This window comes from Cornus florida, unplaced genomic scaffold, assembly GCF_030987335.1.
Source record: "Cornus florida cultivar Cherokee Brave unplaced genomic scaffold, ASM3098733v1 CherokeeBrave_3.0.0_Hap2_Chr02, whole genome shotgun sequence".
Taxonomy (NCBI): domain Eukaryota; kingdom Viridiplantae; phylum Streptophyta; class Magnoliopsida; order Cornales; family Cornaceae; genus Cornus; species Cornus florida.
The window spans coordinates 56,195,124-56,211,987 of NW_026775572.1; the positions used below are offsets into that span (position 1 = coordinate 56,195,124).

At 37.0% G+C, this 16,864-nt stretch overlaps 1 protein-coding gene across 1 annotated transcript in view; it reads left to right on the forward strand.

The window, feature by feature from the left end:
• Window positions 1-163: 163 nt before the first annotated feature.
• The window catches only part of LOC132295046 (telomerase reverse transcriptase), a 43,552-nt gene continuing 26,851 nt past the window's right edge, over window positions 164-16,864 (forward strand). The window contains exons 1-5 of the mRNA XM_059793123.1: window positions 164-756; window positions 2,378-2,455; window positions 2,638-2,703; window positions 2,841-3,006; window positions 7,623-8,068. Of these exons, the coding sequence (XP_059649106.1) occupies window positions 457-756; window positions 2,378-2,455; window positions 2,638-2,703; window positions 2,841-3,006; window positions 7,623-8,068 (1,056 nt within the window). The 5' untranslated portion in view covers window positions 164-456. The remainder of the gene's footprint in view (window positions 757-2,377; window positions 2,456-2,637; window positions 2,704-2,840; window positions 3,007-7,622; window positions 8,069-16,864) is intronic.

A 16,864-nucleotide genomic window follows, 5' to 3' on the forward strand; every position in this document is an offset into this window, starting at 1 on the left:
CCAGAGTCGTTTCTAGGTGTCACTGAACAAGTTTAAGGGAATTAAAAAAAAATTAACTAAATTTATCCTACTAAAAAAAGAGTAAAATATTTGAATCAATAATAAGAGTTTATGTAAGTTTTTATGCTTTTGGGACTATTGAATGCATTTGAAATTTAATTATGTGCATAAGAAAAGGAAAAAAGTGTTAACACCCCTCCTAATCATTGTCGTTTTTATTTTTATGCTTTTGAAAATACTTAGGCCTATACCTTCCTTGTATAATTTTGAAGCCGTTTCTTTTTTCTTCTTCAAAAAATTGCGACAAACAGTTGTTGAAACTTGAAAGTAGGGTTTTTTAATTTTTAATTTTTAATTTTTATTTTCTATTTACTATTTTAATTTTTTTTGGCGCCAATCTCTCTCTTAACAAAAGCACTGACACACTTTATTGCACGCACTCTCTCTCTCTCATCAATGGCGAGGAGACGAAGGGTCCCGGATGTCCTATGGAAGGCATACCGCAACCGCGCTCGTACACTTGCCGACACGATCATATCATTGATTCCGCCGTCGCCGCCTCCGCCTGGTTCAGATTGCCGTTGCAATGGGAGGCGATGCCTAGGTTGCAGCGGCGGAGACGCCATGTCATTCCTCCTCAGACCCAATGATCCCGCCGATTATCGCAAGCTCTTATCCCAATGCTTCGTCGTCGTCTCCGAAGATGCGCCTCCGATAACAGTCTTCAATCCTCAACGTCGCTGGTCCCAGCACGAGGTCTACTATTAGCTCTGTCTATATATTATACACACATTTACACACTCGCTGAATTAATGGTTTATTTTTTCGAATATGTTACTATAATATGAATTCGAGCTATACTGAAATTACCAAAAAGGAAAGGGGAATTGGTAAAGGGAATAGGACAAATAATAATAATAATGATTGAATTTAGCAAACCTAGTCAAGCTTATGGAGCATACTTTTTTTTTTTTTTTGGGGTCCAAACTCTAAAATCTTGTTACTAGGAAGAAAATCTCTATCGTAGTTGAAATTACCCAAATTATTTGGGAAGAGGAAAAGTCTGCATATATTTATGTATATACGCAAGTATGCGTCTGTGTGTTTTGAATTTGTAATTTTGTTTTTTTTTTCCTTCTTGAAAATTCAAGCAAATCCCCGCCAACAATATTGCTCTTACCAGGGTTCGAACACTTGGGCCCAATTTGGTTGGAAAGAAATGGAAGGAAAAGAAAAGAAAGGAAACACAGAGAGATGGTTTTTTTGTGTTTGGTACGAAATTTTGGAAGAGAAGAAAGGGAATGGAAGAATTTGGAGGGATATATTAAAGCTTTATGAGTTGGTTTTGCTATCCACCAAAAAAAATAAAAATAAATAAAAAAGGGAGAAAATGTAAGGAAAGGCTAACATTTTTAAACAGTAGTAGTATATTCATTAAAATAGTTTCATTTCCTTTATTTCCAAACATGGTTACTATCCTTCTCTTTCTTTTCAACACGATAAGTGGTTAACACTATGTTCTCCTTTCCTTTCTTTTCTTTTCTCTCGTAACTAATGTTATCTTTTATTTTATTTTTTTATTTTTTATTTTTCACTCTACCAAACATAGCCTCAATCTCCCCTTGGGAGGAGGGATCATATCATTTGAGCTAATGCCCATTGGTGAGTTAGTATTGTAGGATAGGGAGTTAGAAAATTCATGCACTCATTGATAGCCAAATATTACCAAAATGCCTCCGGTGTGGAGGCAAGTATTGTTGTTGTTGTTGTTGTTCTTATTCTTATTATTAATTTTTTTTTTTTTTTCCCACTAATGAATAATGCTATGCACAGAATTAAGCAACATGATTATGCATAGCAACTAAACTTGCATCTTTGTGGGTCCCACATGATTTCATTCCACATCTTTTATTTTATTATTTGATTTTGCATTTGATAGGAAAGTATACTAACATGCATGGCTCATTGGGGCGTTTGAACCCTCAACATTGTCTTAGACAGTGAAGGCTTTGATTGTCACATCTTTTATTTTTATGTCAATTAAAGAAGGCGGCTAAACATTCTGTTTAGTCATAGAGTTTAGCATTCTTGTTTTTGAATTTAGACTGTTCAATTAATTGATGGTCAGAGGCAGCCATCACGAATAGTTATGTTGTTGCTGTACTAGTTGTTAATTGGACCTGAGAGTGTGTCAATGCTATAGTTCATGAGATTGACATATGTATGATGATCCAAATCACCGTATTTACATGTTTGATTAATTAAAGCAGTTTCTTTACTTTGTTGCTAGTATGGAAGTTCCTTTTCCGTGGGCTATTTGAATTGTTACTTCAATTATTTTGCATGCTTAACTTGTTACTAATCTTAATGCTGTCAGATTGTCAGAAGGACAATTGAAATGATAATGCGTGAGAAACTTGAATCCCCTAATGTAATATGCATTGGTTATGACAAGGTAAGCAATCATTACTTTATGAACGTTTATCTTTCTGTCACTTTGTTGCTATTGCCGTCAAATTAAAGCTTCCTTTACCAACACTAGCTTGTTTGTACTGGTAGTTTTTATTTATATGTTTGACAGCATAACATTCAAGCTCCATTGTAGAACTTTTAATAGCTTTTATTTATATCTGACAGCATAGCCATTCTAGCCCCATTGTAGAGCTTCTAACATGTGCATCATGGGGCCTTCTCTTAAGAAGGGTGAGTGACAGTTACTTTCATTTAAATAATATTAGTTTGTTTTCTTATTTGATGTACATATCCTTACTTATGTGTGCTTGTATGCGTCTAAGGGTTTGTATTATAGATGATCGTCTTCAAAATTTCATGAAATGCAGGTTGGTGATGCTGTCATGTTTCATTTGCTAAAGAATACTTCAGTCTTTTTGCCTGTTCCTCGTAAAAAACACCATCAGGTAGCAGGTTCTTCCATCAGTAATTTATTCTTCAAGTTCTCAAAGGATGGATCAGAGTCAAAATATCAGCATCCTTCATTTGTCCTTGGTATTCATTCTAACCTTTGAACTAAATTGGATGATGGGTTTAGAACGGTAACTATGCACACATACACCATTTTTATGTATCTATGTGTTTATATACTAGACATTATTATATTTATAATTGATCTCATTTGACTTTCTTTGCATGAAATATCCTGCTTTAGATTCACATTTTTTCTGACAATGTGACACTGCCTGTGGTATTGATCTACTGGAAAAAGACAAGGATGCGAATTAGCTCTATATTTAATTTGCTTTCTACAAAAAATTTCATTCTTATTTATTCCATTGTTGCTAGGAAATTTAAATAACATGAAATCTAGAACTAGATGATTGTCAAGTTCACATGATTTCATTATTTATTGTAATCAGCTCCACCTATATTGGGTTGGCGATATAAATATTGTTTTCATGTATGCTATGCGTAGGCCGATATTTTGGTCAAGTTATAGGCTTGCTGGTCTTTCTGTGCTAATTCAATCCGTCCTTTACAGCCTTTTTGGTAAATTACAAGCTAAAGATGAATATATTTTTTCAATATTATTATTATTATTATTTGGTTAGGTAAGTATTGACACACACATTTCACAAATTGCCCACTATGGGGCTCGAATCCCTCAACTCCCCTTTGGGGGAGGAGAGGTTATACCATTGGGCTAATGTCCCATTGGTATTTTCTCAATATTTTAGCTGCTGCTATTTGTCAAAAATGAAACCATAAATACAGGCCAAATACCTGGTCATCTGTTGTAATGGGTGTAAAGTAAAAAAATTTTCTGGAACACTGTTCTTAAATAGAAAATAAACTCTCATAATTTTTTGGGAATAAAATTGCATGCTGTTGTACGATTTTCTAGGAAGATTCCATTCTTTTTGTTAAACATTTTGGAACTTTTGAAATGGTGTGATTTATTTCAAAAGGAATTAACAGCCTCAAAATTTATTAAACAATTGTGAAAAGTTTATGTGATCATTGTTTCCTTAGATGAGGATTCTGAGCCAATTAATATAGTGCCATTTTCTTTTGGAAGTTTAAATAGACGTTGACATACATGGCTGCATGGCTTGTATCTGTAATGGCTGGTCTAGTTTTATTCAAGGAGATTAAAAGTGGATTTTTGGGGGTGCCATAGGGAGTCAAGATTAGAATTAGTTATGTGCTATTTTGTACAATGATGAAAGGGAAGTATTTAAAAGCCCTAAAGAAGCGAATAGATTTGTTTGACCTGCTTTGGACAATACTCCCTCTTTCACACTCTTTCTCCATCTTTGTTGTTATGGGACTAGGGATGGCAATTTAACTTCTCCCGGTGGGTATCTGCCCTGTCCTACCCCTATTGGGACGGGTTTGGGGGAGTTTGAATTGGTTTGGTGTGGTTTCACCCTTTTTTTTTTGGGGGGGGGGGGGGGGGGGGGGGGGGGAGGTAGGAGGGGATTAAACTCACACAGGTTTAGGAGCTTTGGTCGGCCTCTTTGTCAATTACCTTCTAAGCAAACAACTGATTCTCTTTTAACAGGTGCATCATTGGGTTTATGTTGAATATGACCATACCACCTAAGTCTACTGTCCCTAATTTTATCATTTATAGGCGCTATACCTAATGTTCCCCTCACACGTTCATTATTTATCTTAGCTCTTCTAGAGATTCCTATCATCTAACGTAGCATCCTCATTTCCGCTACATGAATGTGTTGTATTTGTGTGTTTGTCATCCACAAATAACATATAACATGGGATCTTCTCTTGAATATCTTTTATTATTTCGTTTAATATTGTTGCAAATAGGTATGGACTCAACACCGATCTTTGGTGTAATCCCATTTTTATAGGGAAGTCACTGGTTCTCCGCATCTAGTGTTTACTCTAGTCAATGTCTCACCGTACATATGTTGAATAAGATTTATAAGCTTAATAGGTACTTCTTATAAAATAACCTTTCTTATTCTTTGCTATTCTACCCTCTCTCTCTTTCTCTCCTCATTTTGCTACTCTGCACTCTCGCTCTTTCTCTCCTCATCGAAGACCAATGCCATTGGTGGCTCTTTCTAACAAAATGCCGGTGACCTTTGATAGCTTGGTTCCTCCTCCATGAAGTTCGCACCCTCACTCTCGCTCTAGTGACAATGCTGATTTTTGTTGTTGCTTCATATGAGTAAGTCTATAGATCCAAATCAAGATCTGAGTAGCAAACGACTCTTCCTTCTCTACTCAGTTTGTCTTTCTCTCTCGACTCTTCCTTCTCTACTCAGTTTATCTTTCTCTCTCCAGCCAACCATGGTTACTTCTACTGGACCAATTAGCCTTCATTGTTTTCCTTTTTCTTTTTATTTTTCTCTATACCTTGTTGCAAACTATTGGAAACCCCAAAAGTGATTCTTTATTTATTTATTTATTTTACTATATTGCTTTCTAAATTCTTTTACTAGTATAATTCGAAGTTGTTATTGGAGTATTATTTGAGCTTTGTGAGTGCTAATAGGATTGGTGGGGTGGGGTGGGGTGGGGCCGGGGCCGGGGGTACATATTGAGGTTGGGGATTGGATTTCTTTTATTTTATTATTATTATTTTTTTAGGTGGGGATTTTTTCTTAAACATGGATGGAGAGAGGACAGTGGTAGTCTCTTAAATGGGGATGGGGTGGGGAAGGGTCCCCCTACTCAAACTCTCCCTGTTACCATCCCTATATGGGAAACACAAGAATATGTGGATTTATTACTTTAATTTAATGTGCTATGATGTTTTATGTGTGCGTCCTGTAAGTTGGGATTGTTTTTGTTACTTTGAAAAATACCTTTGATTTTAAGTCACCAGGGTGGTGGCTGCACGGAAGCGGAATTGCAAGAAATTACAAATAAATACCTTTGATTTTGAGTCATTAGGGTGGTGGCTGCATGGAATTGCAAGATGTTTGTTTCTGAAAGAACACTTGGAATTAGAAGTTTCTTTGGATTCTAAATTTTTTCTAAATAGAATATCCATTTAATTGTAGTAGTTTGTTTTGATGACCGAATTTCAGAGATTGCACGTTAAATTGCATCGAATGGCATCCGCAAATTCTCCTTATCCAAATGATGCTTATTATAGACATTGAACCTAGAAAAAGCAAGGAGATTACAAACTGTTTGTTGTTTAAAAGGATGTCAATGTCACCTTCCCTGTTGCTTGAGGAAGTCTATGTTTTCTCTATCCGGTTGGAAGAATGAATAAGTAGCTACAACCAATGTCTTTTCCTTTTATTGCATGGAGAACGCTATTAAGAGATCATGATAGAGAACCTTGTTTCTCTCCTATCAATATTCTTGGTTATGTTTGAATAGAATTCAAAGACATGTCAGAAAGAAATGAATAATATTAAGGGGGAGAAATGATAAAGGAAGTAAACAATGGTGATAAAAACTGTGACTATGTAGATCAAACAAGAAGGTTTTCTCAGGGATTGTCATTGGTAGTTAGGTTATACTACCAGTTGTGATAGCTGTGAGTGTGTTATGCCTTAAATTTGGGTGTGTTTCATGTATGTTTTTTTCTATTCTTTAGCCTTTTCTATTAGAACTTATTTATGCTATTATATATATATATATTTAAGTCATGTTAATTTACTTCATCGAATATAATATTAATCTACCTAAATGTTTTTCACCTTCTATGCAAACTAATCTTTTGTTGATGCATCTACATGGCCATGTTGTATATTTCCTTACCACCTAATCCTACTTCCACTTATTTTATTGCTAATAGGCTGCTCCTAAATCGTTTATCTTTACATGTTAATGATTTACTGTCTCTTTTAATCAATTTAATTGTTTATCTCATTATTCTATTTTCAGGTACTTGATGCGTTGTTTTTGTTTCTTTTTCAATGTTTAATACTCTGTTTCTTATAAGACAGGTTGCCAAATGCTCGTCCTATAGAATTTTCATTTTAATTACATAAAACACCTCTAACCTGCCTTTATTTTATCCAACCCATCCCTATTATACTAATCACATATCAGAGTCATTGTAATGTGGTGGCTCCACTACACCATATCAGTGTGGTGAACTCTGCATGGATTTTTTCGATTTAAGTGACTTTGTGCACCATATTAGTAGAATCTCTTATTTCTACAAGAAGCTGCTCACTTCAGACAGAAATAGTCTGGAGAAAAGTCAAAGAAGAAATGTGTGGAAAGGTTATAGTTTATGGTAGAATGTACAATCTGCACGGTAGTTAGGACTGCAACAGCATCTTCAAACCTAAATAAGCCCTTCACTGGACCGCAAACATTTGATTTCTTGATTTGCAAGATACCATAACCATCATCAATCTCAACTATGACCTAGATTTTGACTGCATCATTCTTGGGCACATGATCCTGTTAGACAATACTCTTGGCACTTTAGATTTGGTTTCTTCTTGTACTGTTCTTACCTGAATGGTTTTGATCTCAATTGATCCTCTTTTCAGATACATCTTTGCATGTAATACTTCTTTCATTTCCTGAAAAAAAATATATATATATACACTTCATGGCTGTTATCTTAGATATGGTCTGCAGTTTGAACCCATTACTATGATGGTTTATCAGATAGGATACTCCTGAGAATTTGACAAAGTGGTGTTTAAAATTCTTCTCAGGATTTGGAAGAAAGAGGAAAAGAGTTGATGAAGTTGACTCAATATCAGAGAGAGAGCATTTCAGTTGTTCTTTTGATGTTCATGTTCCCTCTAGTTCCATTAACTGTTTTGGCTGTACTGGTCAGAGTTATTCAAATCAAATCAGCGGACACTGCAGGAAAAAGCACTGTCAGAAGAATTTATCTGAAGAGGCTATTAGAACCGGTGATGCCAATAATGAAGTTGATCAAAAGCTGAAACAACATGGATCATCAAACCAGATTACAGGAAAGCCTAAAAAGCGTGAGAGACAGTATAGTTGGCAGCGCAACAGAAAGCGTAGGCAATTGAATTCCCAAGAAACTTATTCTCTGATACCTTGCACAAAAAATCTCAACAATAATGATAGCTTAGCTGGGAGGCTTCAGAATGGCTTTAAGACAAGCTTAACTCTTCAAACTAAAAAGGTGATTTTCTTTCGAGGAATCTGTGAATCAGTATTTTCTTCATGCTCAATTTGACTGTTGGCAGATTACTAGTGTTTCACCATGTAGAGACTAATATGTCATTCTCATCTGATGCATGACTTACAGAAGAACCAACCATGTGAATTTCTACACTAATGATTGGAAAAATTGCTGGGGTTGTCATGGATAAATAGTACTTGGCAGATTGAAACCCACAAAACTGATAATTTATTTGTATAGATTTTTCAATTTATATTGCATTATAAAAAGGGCTAGCCCAGTGCATTATATGCATATATATATATATATATATTGTTGAAAAAGAGAGATTTGGTTTTAATAAGACCATATTTTAGGGGATATGATAGGCGTGTAAATATAGATAGTCAATGACCAGATTTTAGGGGATATTTTAGTGTATAACCTATAGCTTCTATTAGTGCACAGCCTGTAGCTTCTGTTAGTATACAGCCTGTAATTACAGCCTGTAGTTTGCTGTCACAGCTTGTAGTCAGCTTGTAGTTTCCTTTTTTTAGCCCCTTGTATGTCCTATTTAACTAAAGCATTGTAAACCATTCAAAGAAAGGCAATATACAGATTTTCTTTCAATCTTGAAATCGCCCATTTGGTATCAGAGCATCTTACCGATTCTTCTGAAAAAAAAACCCCTAGCTGTTCCTTTTTTTTTCTCTTCCAAACAACTCTAATCACCATGTCTGATGACATACCTGAGTCCAAGACCAAGACCTTTGAGTCCCAAGTCCAAAACTCTCAGACACACTCGGTCCAGATTACCACAATTCGGCTAAATGGTGAAAACTTCCTTCGCTGGTCCCAGTCCGTGCGGATGTATATCCGAGGCAGAGGCAAAATCAGCTACCTAACAGGAGAAAAGAAGGAACCAAAACCTGAAGATCCATCCTACTCGACCTGGGATGCAGAGAATTCGATGGTGATGACCTGGTTGGTGAATTCTATGGAGGAGGACATCAGTTCTAATTATATGTGTTACCACACAGCAAAAGAACTTTGGGACAATGTCAACCAAATGTATTCAGACCTAGGAAATCAGTCTCAAGTCTATGAACTAACGCTGAAACTCGGAGAGATCCGTCAAGGAGATAACAGTGTTACAAAATATTTCAACTCTCTGAAACGTTTGTGGCAGGACCTTGATTTGTTCAGTGATTATGAGTGGAAATCGCCTGAAGATTGCAACCATTACAAAAAGAAGGTGGAAGACAACCGCATCTTCAAGTTTCTCATTGGACTCAATGTCGAGTTTGATGAAGTGAGAGGCAGAATAATTGGACGACAACCCTTGCCTTTAATCGGTGAAGTCTTCTCCGAGGTTCGAAGAGAGGAAAGTCGCAGGCTGGTCATGCTTGGAAAAAAGTTATCAAATGGTGCTGTTGAGACCTCTGCCTTGGTCGCATCTGAAGCGAATATTGGCAGGAAACATAATGAAAAGCCCCGTCTTTGGTGTGACCACTGCAACAAGCCTCACCATACCCGTGAAACTTGCTGGAAAATTCATGGTAAACCAGCGAATTGGAAGAGTAAGCAGGAAGGCAGATTCAACCGAGCCCCATCAGCTCATGAAGCCGAGGCACTTCCCTTCAGTAAAGAACAGATGGATCATCTTCTAAAATTGCTGAAATTCAATTCCTCATCTGGTACTCCTAATGTTTCTCTTGCTCAAACAGGTAACAACCCGAAGGCCTTATCTTGTCGTTCAAATTCCAGTGTTACCCCATGGATCATTGATTCAGGGGCTTCTGACCATATGACAAGTTGTTCTCATTTATTTCAAACTTATTCACCCTGTTCTAGCTCTGAAAAAAAAATCAGAATAGCTGATGGTTCTTATTCTCCTATTGCAGGCAAAGGTTTAGTGAAACTTTCAAAAATTATTGATCTTAAGTCTGTCCTTCATGTCCCTAAGCTTGCTTGTAACCTTTTATCAGTTAGTAAATTGTCCAAAGACTCTAATTGTCGTGTTATCTTTTTTGAATCCTATTGTGAATTTCAGGACCAGAGCTTGGGGAAGACGATTGGCAGTGCTAAGATGATAGATGGTCTCTACTATTTTGAAGATGATATTTCAAGTAATAAAAAGGCTCAAGGTTTGAGTAGTTTTCGTTCTATCCCTGTTAGAGAACAAATAATGCTATGGCATTTTAGACTAGGGCATCCTAGTTTCCCTTATCTTAAAAAATTATTTCCTTCTTTGTTTAAAGGATTGGATTGTTCATCTTTTTATTGTGAGAATTGTTTTTTTATCAAAGAGTCATCGTACTACGTATTCTCCTAAACCTTACCAAACATCAAAACCATTTTATTTAATCCATAGCGATGTTTGGGGCCCTTCTAGGATCACAACTCTTTCTGGAAAAAAATGGTTTGTGACTTTTATTGATGATCATACACGTTTGTGTTGGGTGTATTTAATGAATGAAAAATCTGAAGTTGAAAAATTATTCAAGGATTTTTATATGATGATTGAAAATCAATTTCAAACAAAAATTGGCATTCTTCATACTGATAACGGCACCGAATACTTTAATAAAGTTTTAGGAAGTTTTTTAACAGAAAAAGGAATTTTTCACCAATCCACTTGTGTTGACACACCCCAACAAAACGGAATTGCTGAAAGAAAGAATAAACATTTACTTGAAGTTTCTCGTGCCATCATGTTTTCAATGAATGTTCCTAAGTATTTGTGGGGTGAAGCCGTTTTAACAGCAACATATTTGATTAACAGGATGCCTACTCGTGTTCTTAACTATTTTACACCCCTTGAAAGCCTTAAAAAATCTTTTCCTAAAACTCGGATTTATTCAAACCTGCCTTTGAAAGTATTTGGGTGCACTGTCTTTGTCCATTTACCTAGTAGATTTCGATCTAAATTGGATCCTCGGGCTGAAAAATGTGTATTTGTTGGGTATGCCCCGAATAAAAAGGGGTACAAATGCTTCAATCCGACAACAAAAAAAATGTTTATCAGTATGGATGTTTTTTTTCTAGAAAATCATCCTTATTTTCAGAAAACTTTTCTTCAGGGGGAGAAAGAGAGTGAAGAAAATTTTTGGGAGATTTCTACTAATATTCCCTTACCTAAAACTATTGTCTCACACTCTACTCCAAACACTGATCTTTTTAAACAAGAAAATGATGTTCTAGAATCAGGAAACCCGGGGCCTCCTAGTCCTAATCTGCCGAGCCTTACTGTATCTCCAACAGGGGGAGAAATCCTACCAACGGTTCCAAAAAAACCGAATCCTGAGCTTCTGGTTTATAACAGAAAAAAGACTCATCAAAAGAGTAGAGAGCCTACTATTGTACCTGAGCAAGGCCAATCAGAGGTCCCGAGCAATGACTCCCTGAACACTCAAGGTACTCTAAATCCTAACTTGTCTACAGTTGTCCCTACTATTTCTAATTGTACAGAGACACCTAGCCAAGTTCCTGTAGACCTTGATATCCCTATAGCTGTTAAAAAAGGAATCCGAACCTGTACCCAGCATCCCATTGCCAAATACTTGTCTTATGATAAACTTTCCCATAAACATAGGGCCTTTACTTCAAATATTTCTCACTTGTTTGTTCCAAGAAACATTTAGGAAGCACTAGATGATCCGAATTGGAAGTCAGCAGTGTTAGAGGAGATGAATGCTCTTAAAAGGAGTGGAACGTGGGAGATAGTTGACTTACCCAAAGGAAAGAAAACTGTTGGGTGTAAATGGGTTTTCACTATTAAGTGTAAAGCTGATGGTAGTGTGGAAAGGTACAAGGCAAGACTTGTGGCGAAAGGTTTTACGCAAACGTACGGCATTGATTACCAAGAGACGTTTGCTCCTGTAGCAAAAATAAATTCTATCCGAGTCTTATTGTCGTTGGCAGTCAATTCTAATTGGCCATTACATCAATTGGACATAAAAAATGCCTTTTTAAATAGAGACTTGGAAGAAGAAGTGTTTATGAGCTTGCCACCTGGGTTCGAAGGAAAACACAGTCAGAGCAAAGTCTGTAAACTCAAAAAATCCCTGTACGGCTTGAAACAGTCTCCAAGAGCGTGGTTTGAACGTTTTGGAAAGGCTGTGAAGAGTCATGGGTATCATTAGAGTCAGGCAGACCATACCATGTTCTACAAACACGGTGAGGAAGGGAAAATTGCCATTTTAATTGTGTATGTGGATGATATAATTTTGACAGGTGATGACATTGAAGAGTTGACCAGACTGAAGAAGAAACTTACTAAAGATTTTGAAGTCAAAGATCTGGGAGCATTAAAATACTTCCTTGGAATGGAATTTGCCAAGTCAAGAGAAGGAATTTTCGTGAATCAATGAAAATATGTACTTGATTTGCTTAATGAGACAGGACTACTCGGGTGTAAAGCTGCTGACACTCCAATTGAAGTCAACCTGAAGTTAGAAGCTGCCGAACCCGAGAATATGGTTGATCGTGAAAGATATCAGAGATTGGTGGGAAGACTAATTTACTTATCTCACACACGCCCAGATATAGCATTTGCAGTCAGTATGGTGAGTCAGTTCATGCACTCTCCTGGACAGGAACACTTTGAAGCAGTGTACAGGATTCTGAGGTACTTAAAGGGCTCACCAGGTAAAGGACTTATGTTCAAGAAACAAGGTCATTTACAAGTGGAGGTGTACACAGATGCTGATTGGGTAGGCAGTATAGTTGATAGACGATCTACCTCAGGATATTGCACCTTCGTTGGAGGAAACTTAGTCACGTGGCGAAGCAAGAAACAAAATGTATTAGCGAGGAGTAGTGCAGAAGCCGAGTTCAGAGCACTCGCCCATGGGATTTGCGAAGCTATATGGTTAAAAAGACTCCTTGAAGATTTGAAGGTTATTGTTTCTCCTCCAATGAGAGTCTACTGTGACAACAAAGCTGCCATTTCAATTGCTCATAATCCAGTCCTCCACGACAGAACCAAACATGTGGAAGTTGATAAACACTTTATCAAGGAAAAGCTTGACTGTGGTATGATTTGCATTCCTTATGTCTCTACTACTGAACAAGCTGCAGACATCCTTACCAAAGGACTACACAAGAAACAGTTTGAAGTTTTAAGAAGCAAGCTAGCTATGGAAGACATCTACAAGCCAGCTTGAGGGGGAGTGTTGAAAAAGAGATATTTGGTTTTAATAAGACCATATTTTAGGGGATATGATAGGCGTGTAAATATAGATAGTCAATGACCAGATTTTAGGGGATATTTTAGTGTATAACCTATAGCTTCTATTAGTGCACAGCCTGTAGCTTCTGTTAGTATACAGCCTGTAATTACAGCTTGTAGTTTGCTGTCACAGCTTGTAGTCAGCTTGTAGTTTCCTTTTTTTAGCCCCTTGTATGTCCTATTTAACTAAAGCATTGTAAACCATTCAAAGAAAGGCAATATACAGATTTTCTTTCAATCTTGAAATCGCCTATTTATATATATTCAGATTTCAGAGCTCTGTAATGCACACGAAACCTATGGAATATTTCTACAAGTAAGAACCAAAATAAGATGGATATGATAAATAAATATATGACGCGGATTTGTGAGGAGTGAAGTTTGTTGGCGAGTGAACGGACAGATTGAAGAAGGCTTAGTGCAGTCTTTCAAGAGGTAACTAGGGGTTCCAGGGTGTGGGAATTGTCAACCCGGTTTTAACTTCTTCCTCGTATAATGGCTTGTGCATGTCTCCTGTGGTTTTTTCCTTTTTGTGTTTTTCATTTGTTTAGGAAACATCTTCACCAGTACACTTCATTTCAGCATGGTACACTCTATACTGTTTTGAAAAATAACGTTTCAGAGACATTTGATTCGTACACATTTTCATTATCGGTACTCCAATATTGGCATGATTTTAAGTGTTTTAATTTTTTAAAAACAAGTTCTAATGTGCTTCAAAATTTGTGAAACTTCTTAATATTGTGTTTGAAGTATCTTTGAAGTTAGAAGAGGTTTTCTAACTCAATAACTTGCTTTAACTCTTCACAGAAGATGAGAAAGACTTTTTATAGGACAACATTATACAAGAACATACAGTTTTCATCTTTGACTAGTTTGAGATTAAATGTAATGTTTCCAATTTTCGCCATTTTTCATTTTTTGGAATTTTCTGATTTTTCGAGGGTACTTTTGTCTTTTCTCATTTTGCATACCGGACACTGTGGGGTGTGCCGGGTATGTCCGAGAGTTGGTTGGGGCATTTCTTTGAGTTCAGGACTCTTGGAAATACAATGGTTGCTATTTCGGCATTTTTCTATTTTTTGGGCCGGACAGTCCCGGGTGGGACCTGCTATCGGGATTTTTGTGTACGGGAGTTGTGTCACGAGTCCGTTGCATTTCATGCATAATTATTTTTGTGCCTAAGTAAATTCTTTAAATGCTAAATTGTGTTGTATTATATTAGTGCATGTATATGGTTTTTGTGGTAGAAAAATAAATAAAAAAAAAGATATTTTCTAGTGATGGAACCCACCACTACAATTTTTAGTGGCTAAGAGGCCACATTTGTCCTCATTCTTTCTCTCTCCCCGTAAGCTCTCTCCCTCACTTTTCTCCTCTTTTGCCTTTTCTTTTCTTCACCAAATTCAATCTTCAATTCCTCTATCATTTTTGGGAGTTTGTTGGTGCCGTTTGAGGCAAAACGGAGAGCTCGTCGAGATCTACGCGTTTATAGGAGCAAATCACACTTTTGGCCAACCCTTGATTTTCGAAAATCTAGGGATTTTTGGGGGGTTTTTGCATCTTTTGAGGTAGGGGTCTCTAATCCATACATTCTTGTATCTTTGTGAGTTAATTCCTTGTTATTTGTTGCCTAGCATGCTTAATTGTATTGATTTTACTTTAAAATGACTTAATTGTGTATATGAAGTATATGATTATGTGTGTTAATTGAGGTTGTATGGGAAAGCATGCTTAAGTAGTGAATTTCTATGCCTAATGTGTTTAATTTGATAGATTTTATAATATGAAGCATGTGGGTTACTTGCCTTTTAAAATTTACTAAGTTTTATGTATGGTGGATGTTGACTTGTACTGTATAAAAATTCTCTCTTGTCATATCATTTGAGAAGCATGATGCATTCATGCATGACATTGGCAAGGAAAATGGGAAAGTTGATTTGAAATGGAAAAAGGGGATTTTCGGGAAAAAGTTTGATAAAAGGGTTTGCTAAAACCCGGACGCCCAGGGCGTACCTAGGGTCCGTAGCGTTAATGTGACCTAGAGGGAACTAGGGAGATTGCCCTAGCGTGGTTGAGTTATCTGGGCCCAAAATGACGCCACGGGATTACCATAGGTCAGGGACAGTAGCCAATCTTTCTCTCGTGTCGCCATAGGGTCACCATGGGACGGGTTGTGTTAACGGTTTGAAAAGTGATGAATGGAATGGATTTTGAAAATGGGAGCGACATAGCATGGCATTGCATTCCATGGCACGACATTATTTAATTATGGCCTTGAAATTGTTGTTGTATTTTTTTCCCGGCATGGCGTGATCCCGTTACCTTTATTCCTATTCATTGTTTGGATTCACGGGGTCACAAGAGGTGTGTCTTAGGCACCACCTACTGAGCAATTTGCTCACCCCTTTATTATTAACATTTTTCAGGTCTTGGAAGGGAAGTGGCGGGTGATGTCCCACCACAGGCTTAGACGGGATTTAGGAGATCTATTTTGTTACCGAGTCCCATTTCGTATAACTTTGTATATTCTGTGATTGTAATTGAAACTTTGTTATTTTGTAGTAACTTGAATTATTTTGTAAGGATCCTTAAGGAATGTAACGAACTTATGTTTATATATTGAGTATTTGAAACGAAAAATGGCTTATAAAAGAAATTCAATGTGATGAGACTCATTTTGACTTAAATTGGTGTATCAAACACATTTGTGGTCTAATTCAATATATGTATGTCTATTCATGTTTTACACTGTTAGATACATGATTTGGGACAGGCTTAGATGTTAAATAAGTTCACCAAGGGACCAAAGGGGTGCACATGTGCACAAGTGTTTGATTTTAGGCTTTTCTGGGCATCCTTCAGGGCTCTGGACTTTTGGAACCGGTTCAGCATTCATGGAACCGGTTCAAGGGGTGTTTTGGTTCACGTTTGGGCATTTTGCCCATGTGGAACCGGTACCAAGTTTGGGAACCAGTTCAAGTCCTCCAGTGGGCTTTTTGTCCTTCACAGTTTTGTCAGCTTGGATCACCTAACTTCATTTGGTCATAACTTTTTCGTTCCAAACCCAAATAGGGTCATTCTTGAGTCCATTTTCAAGGATTTTGAGTTAGCTTTCAAATGAGACTAACCTCATCTTCAAATTCCATTCATGTCGAGAGTTATGGTTGTTTTAGTGGAACAGTGTCGGAATTTCCTTTGAACCGGTAAGGGCGCTTTTGGGAAACCTTAACAAATGACGTAGAACCTCATCAAACATCATGGAACGACTAGAATGATTGTTTTAAACCTCATTTGATTAGTTTAAGGATGGATTAACCTCTCATATTGTAAATGACCATTTTACCTGTAGTGTGTCCTCGAGTTTTGTTAAGGACCCGGTTAGCGATCTGGACCCCCGGTTCGGGTCGTTACATTAACGCTTTTGCTCTTGTTCTCTGCGCTTGCTAGTTCAGTCAACTTTGTTCTTTTTTGAGAGTTCGTGCAAATGTGTGAACGTCGTGAAGCTGTGCTTCATCAACTCTGTATCTGAGCACGTTCAACTTTGCAGATGTTCATCAAACAATTCTTTACTTTAGAGTGAA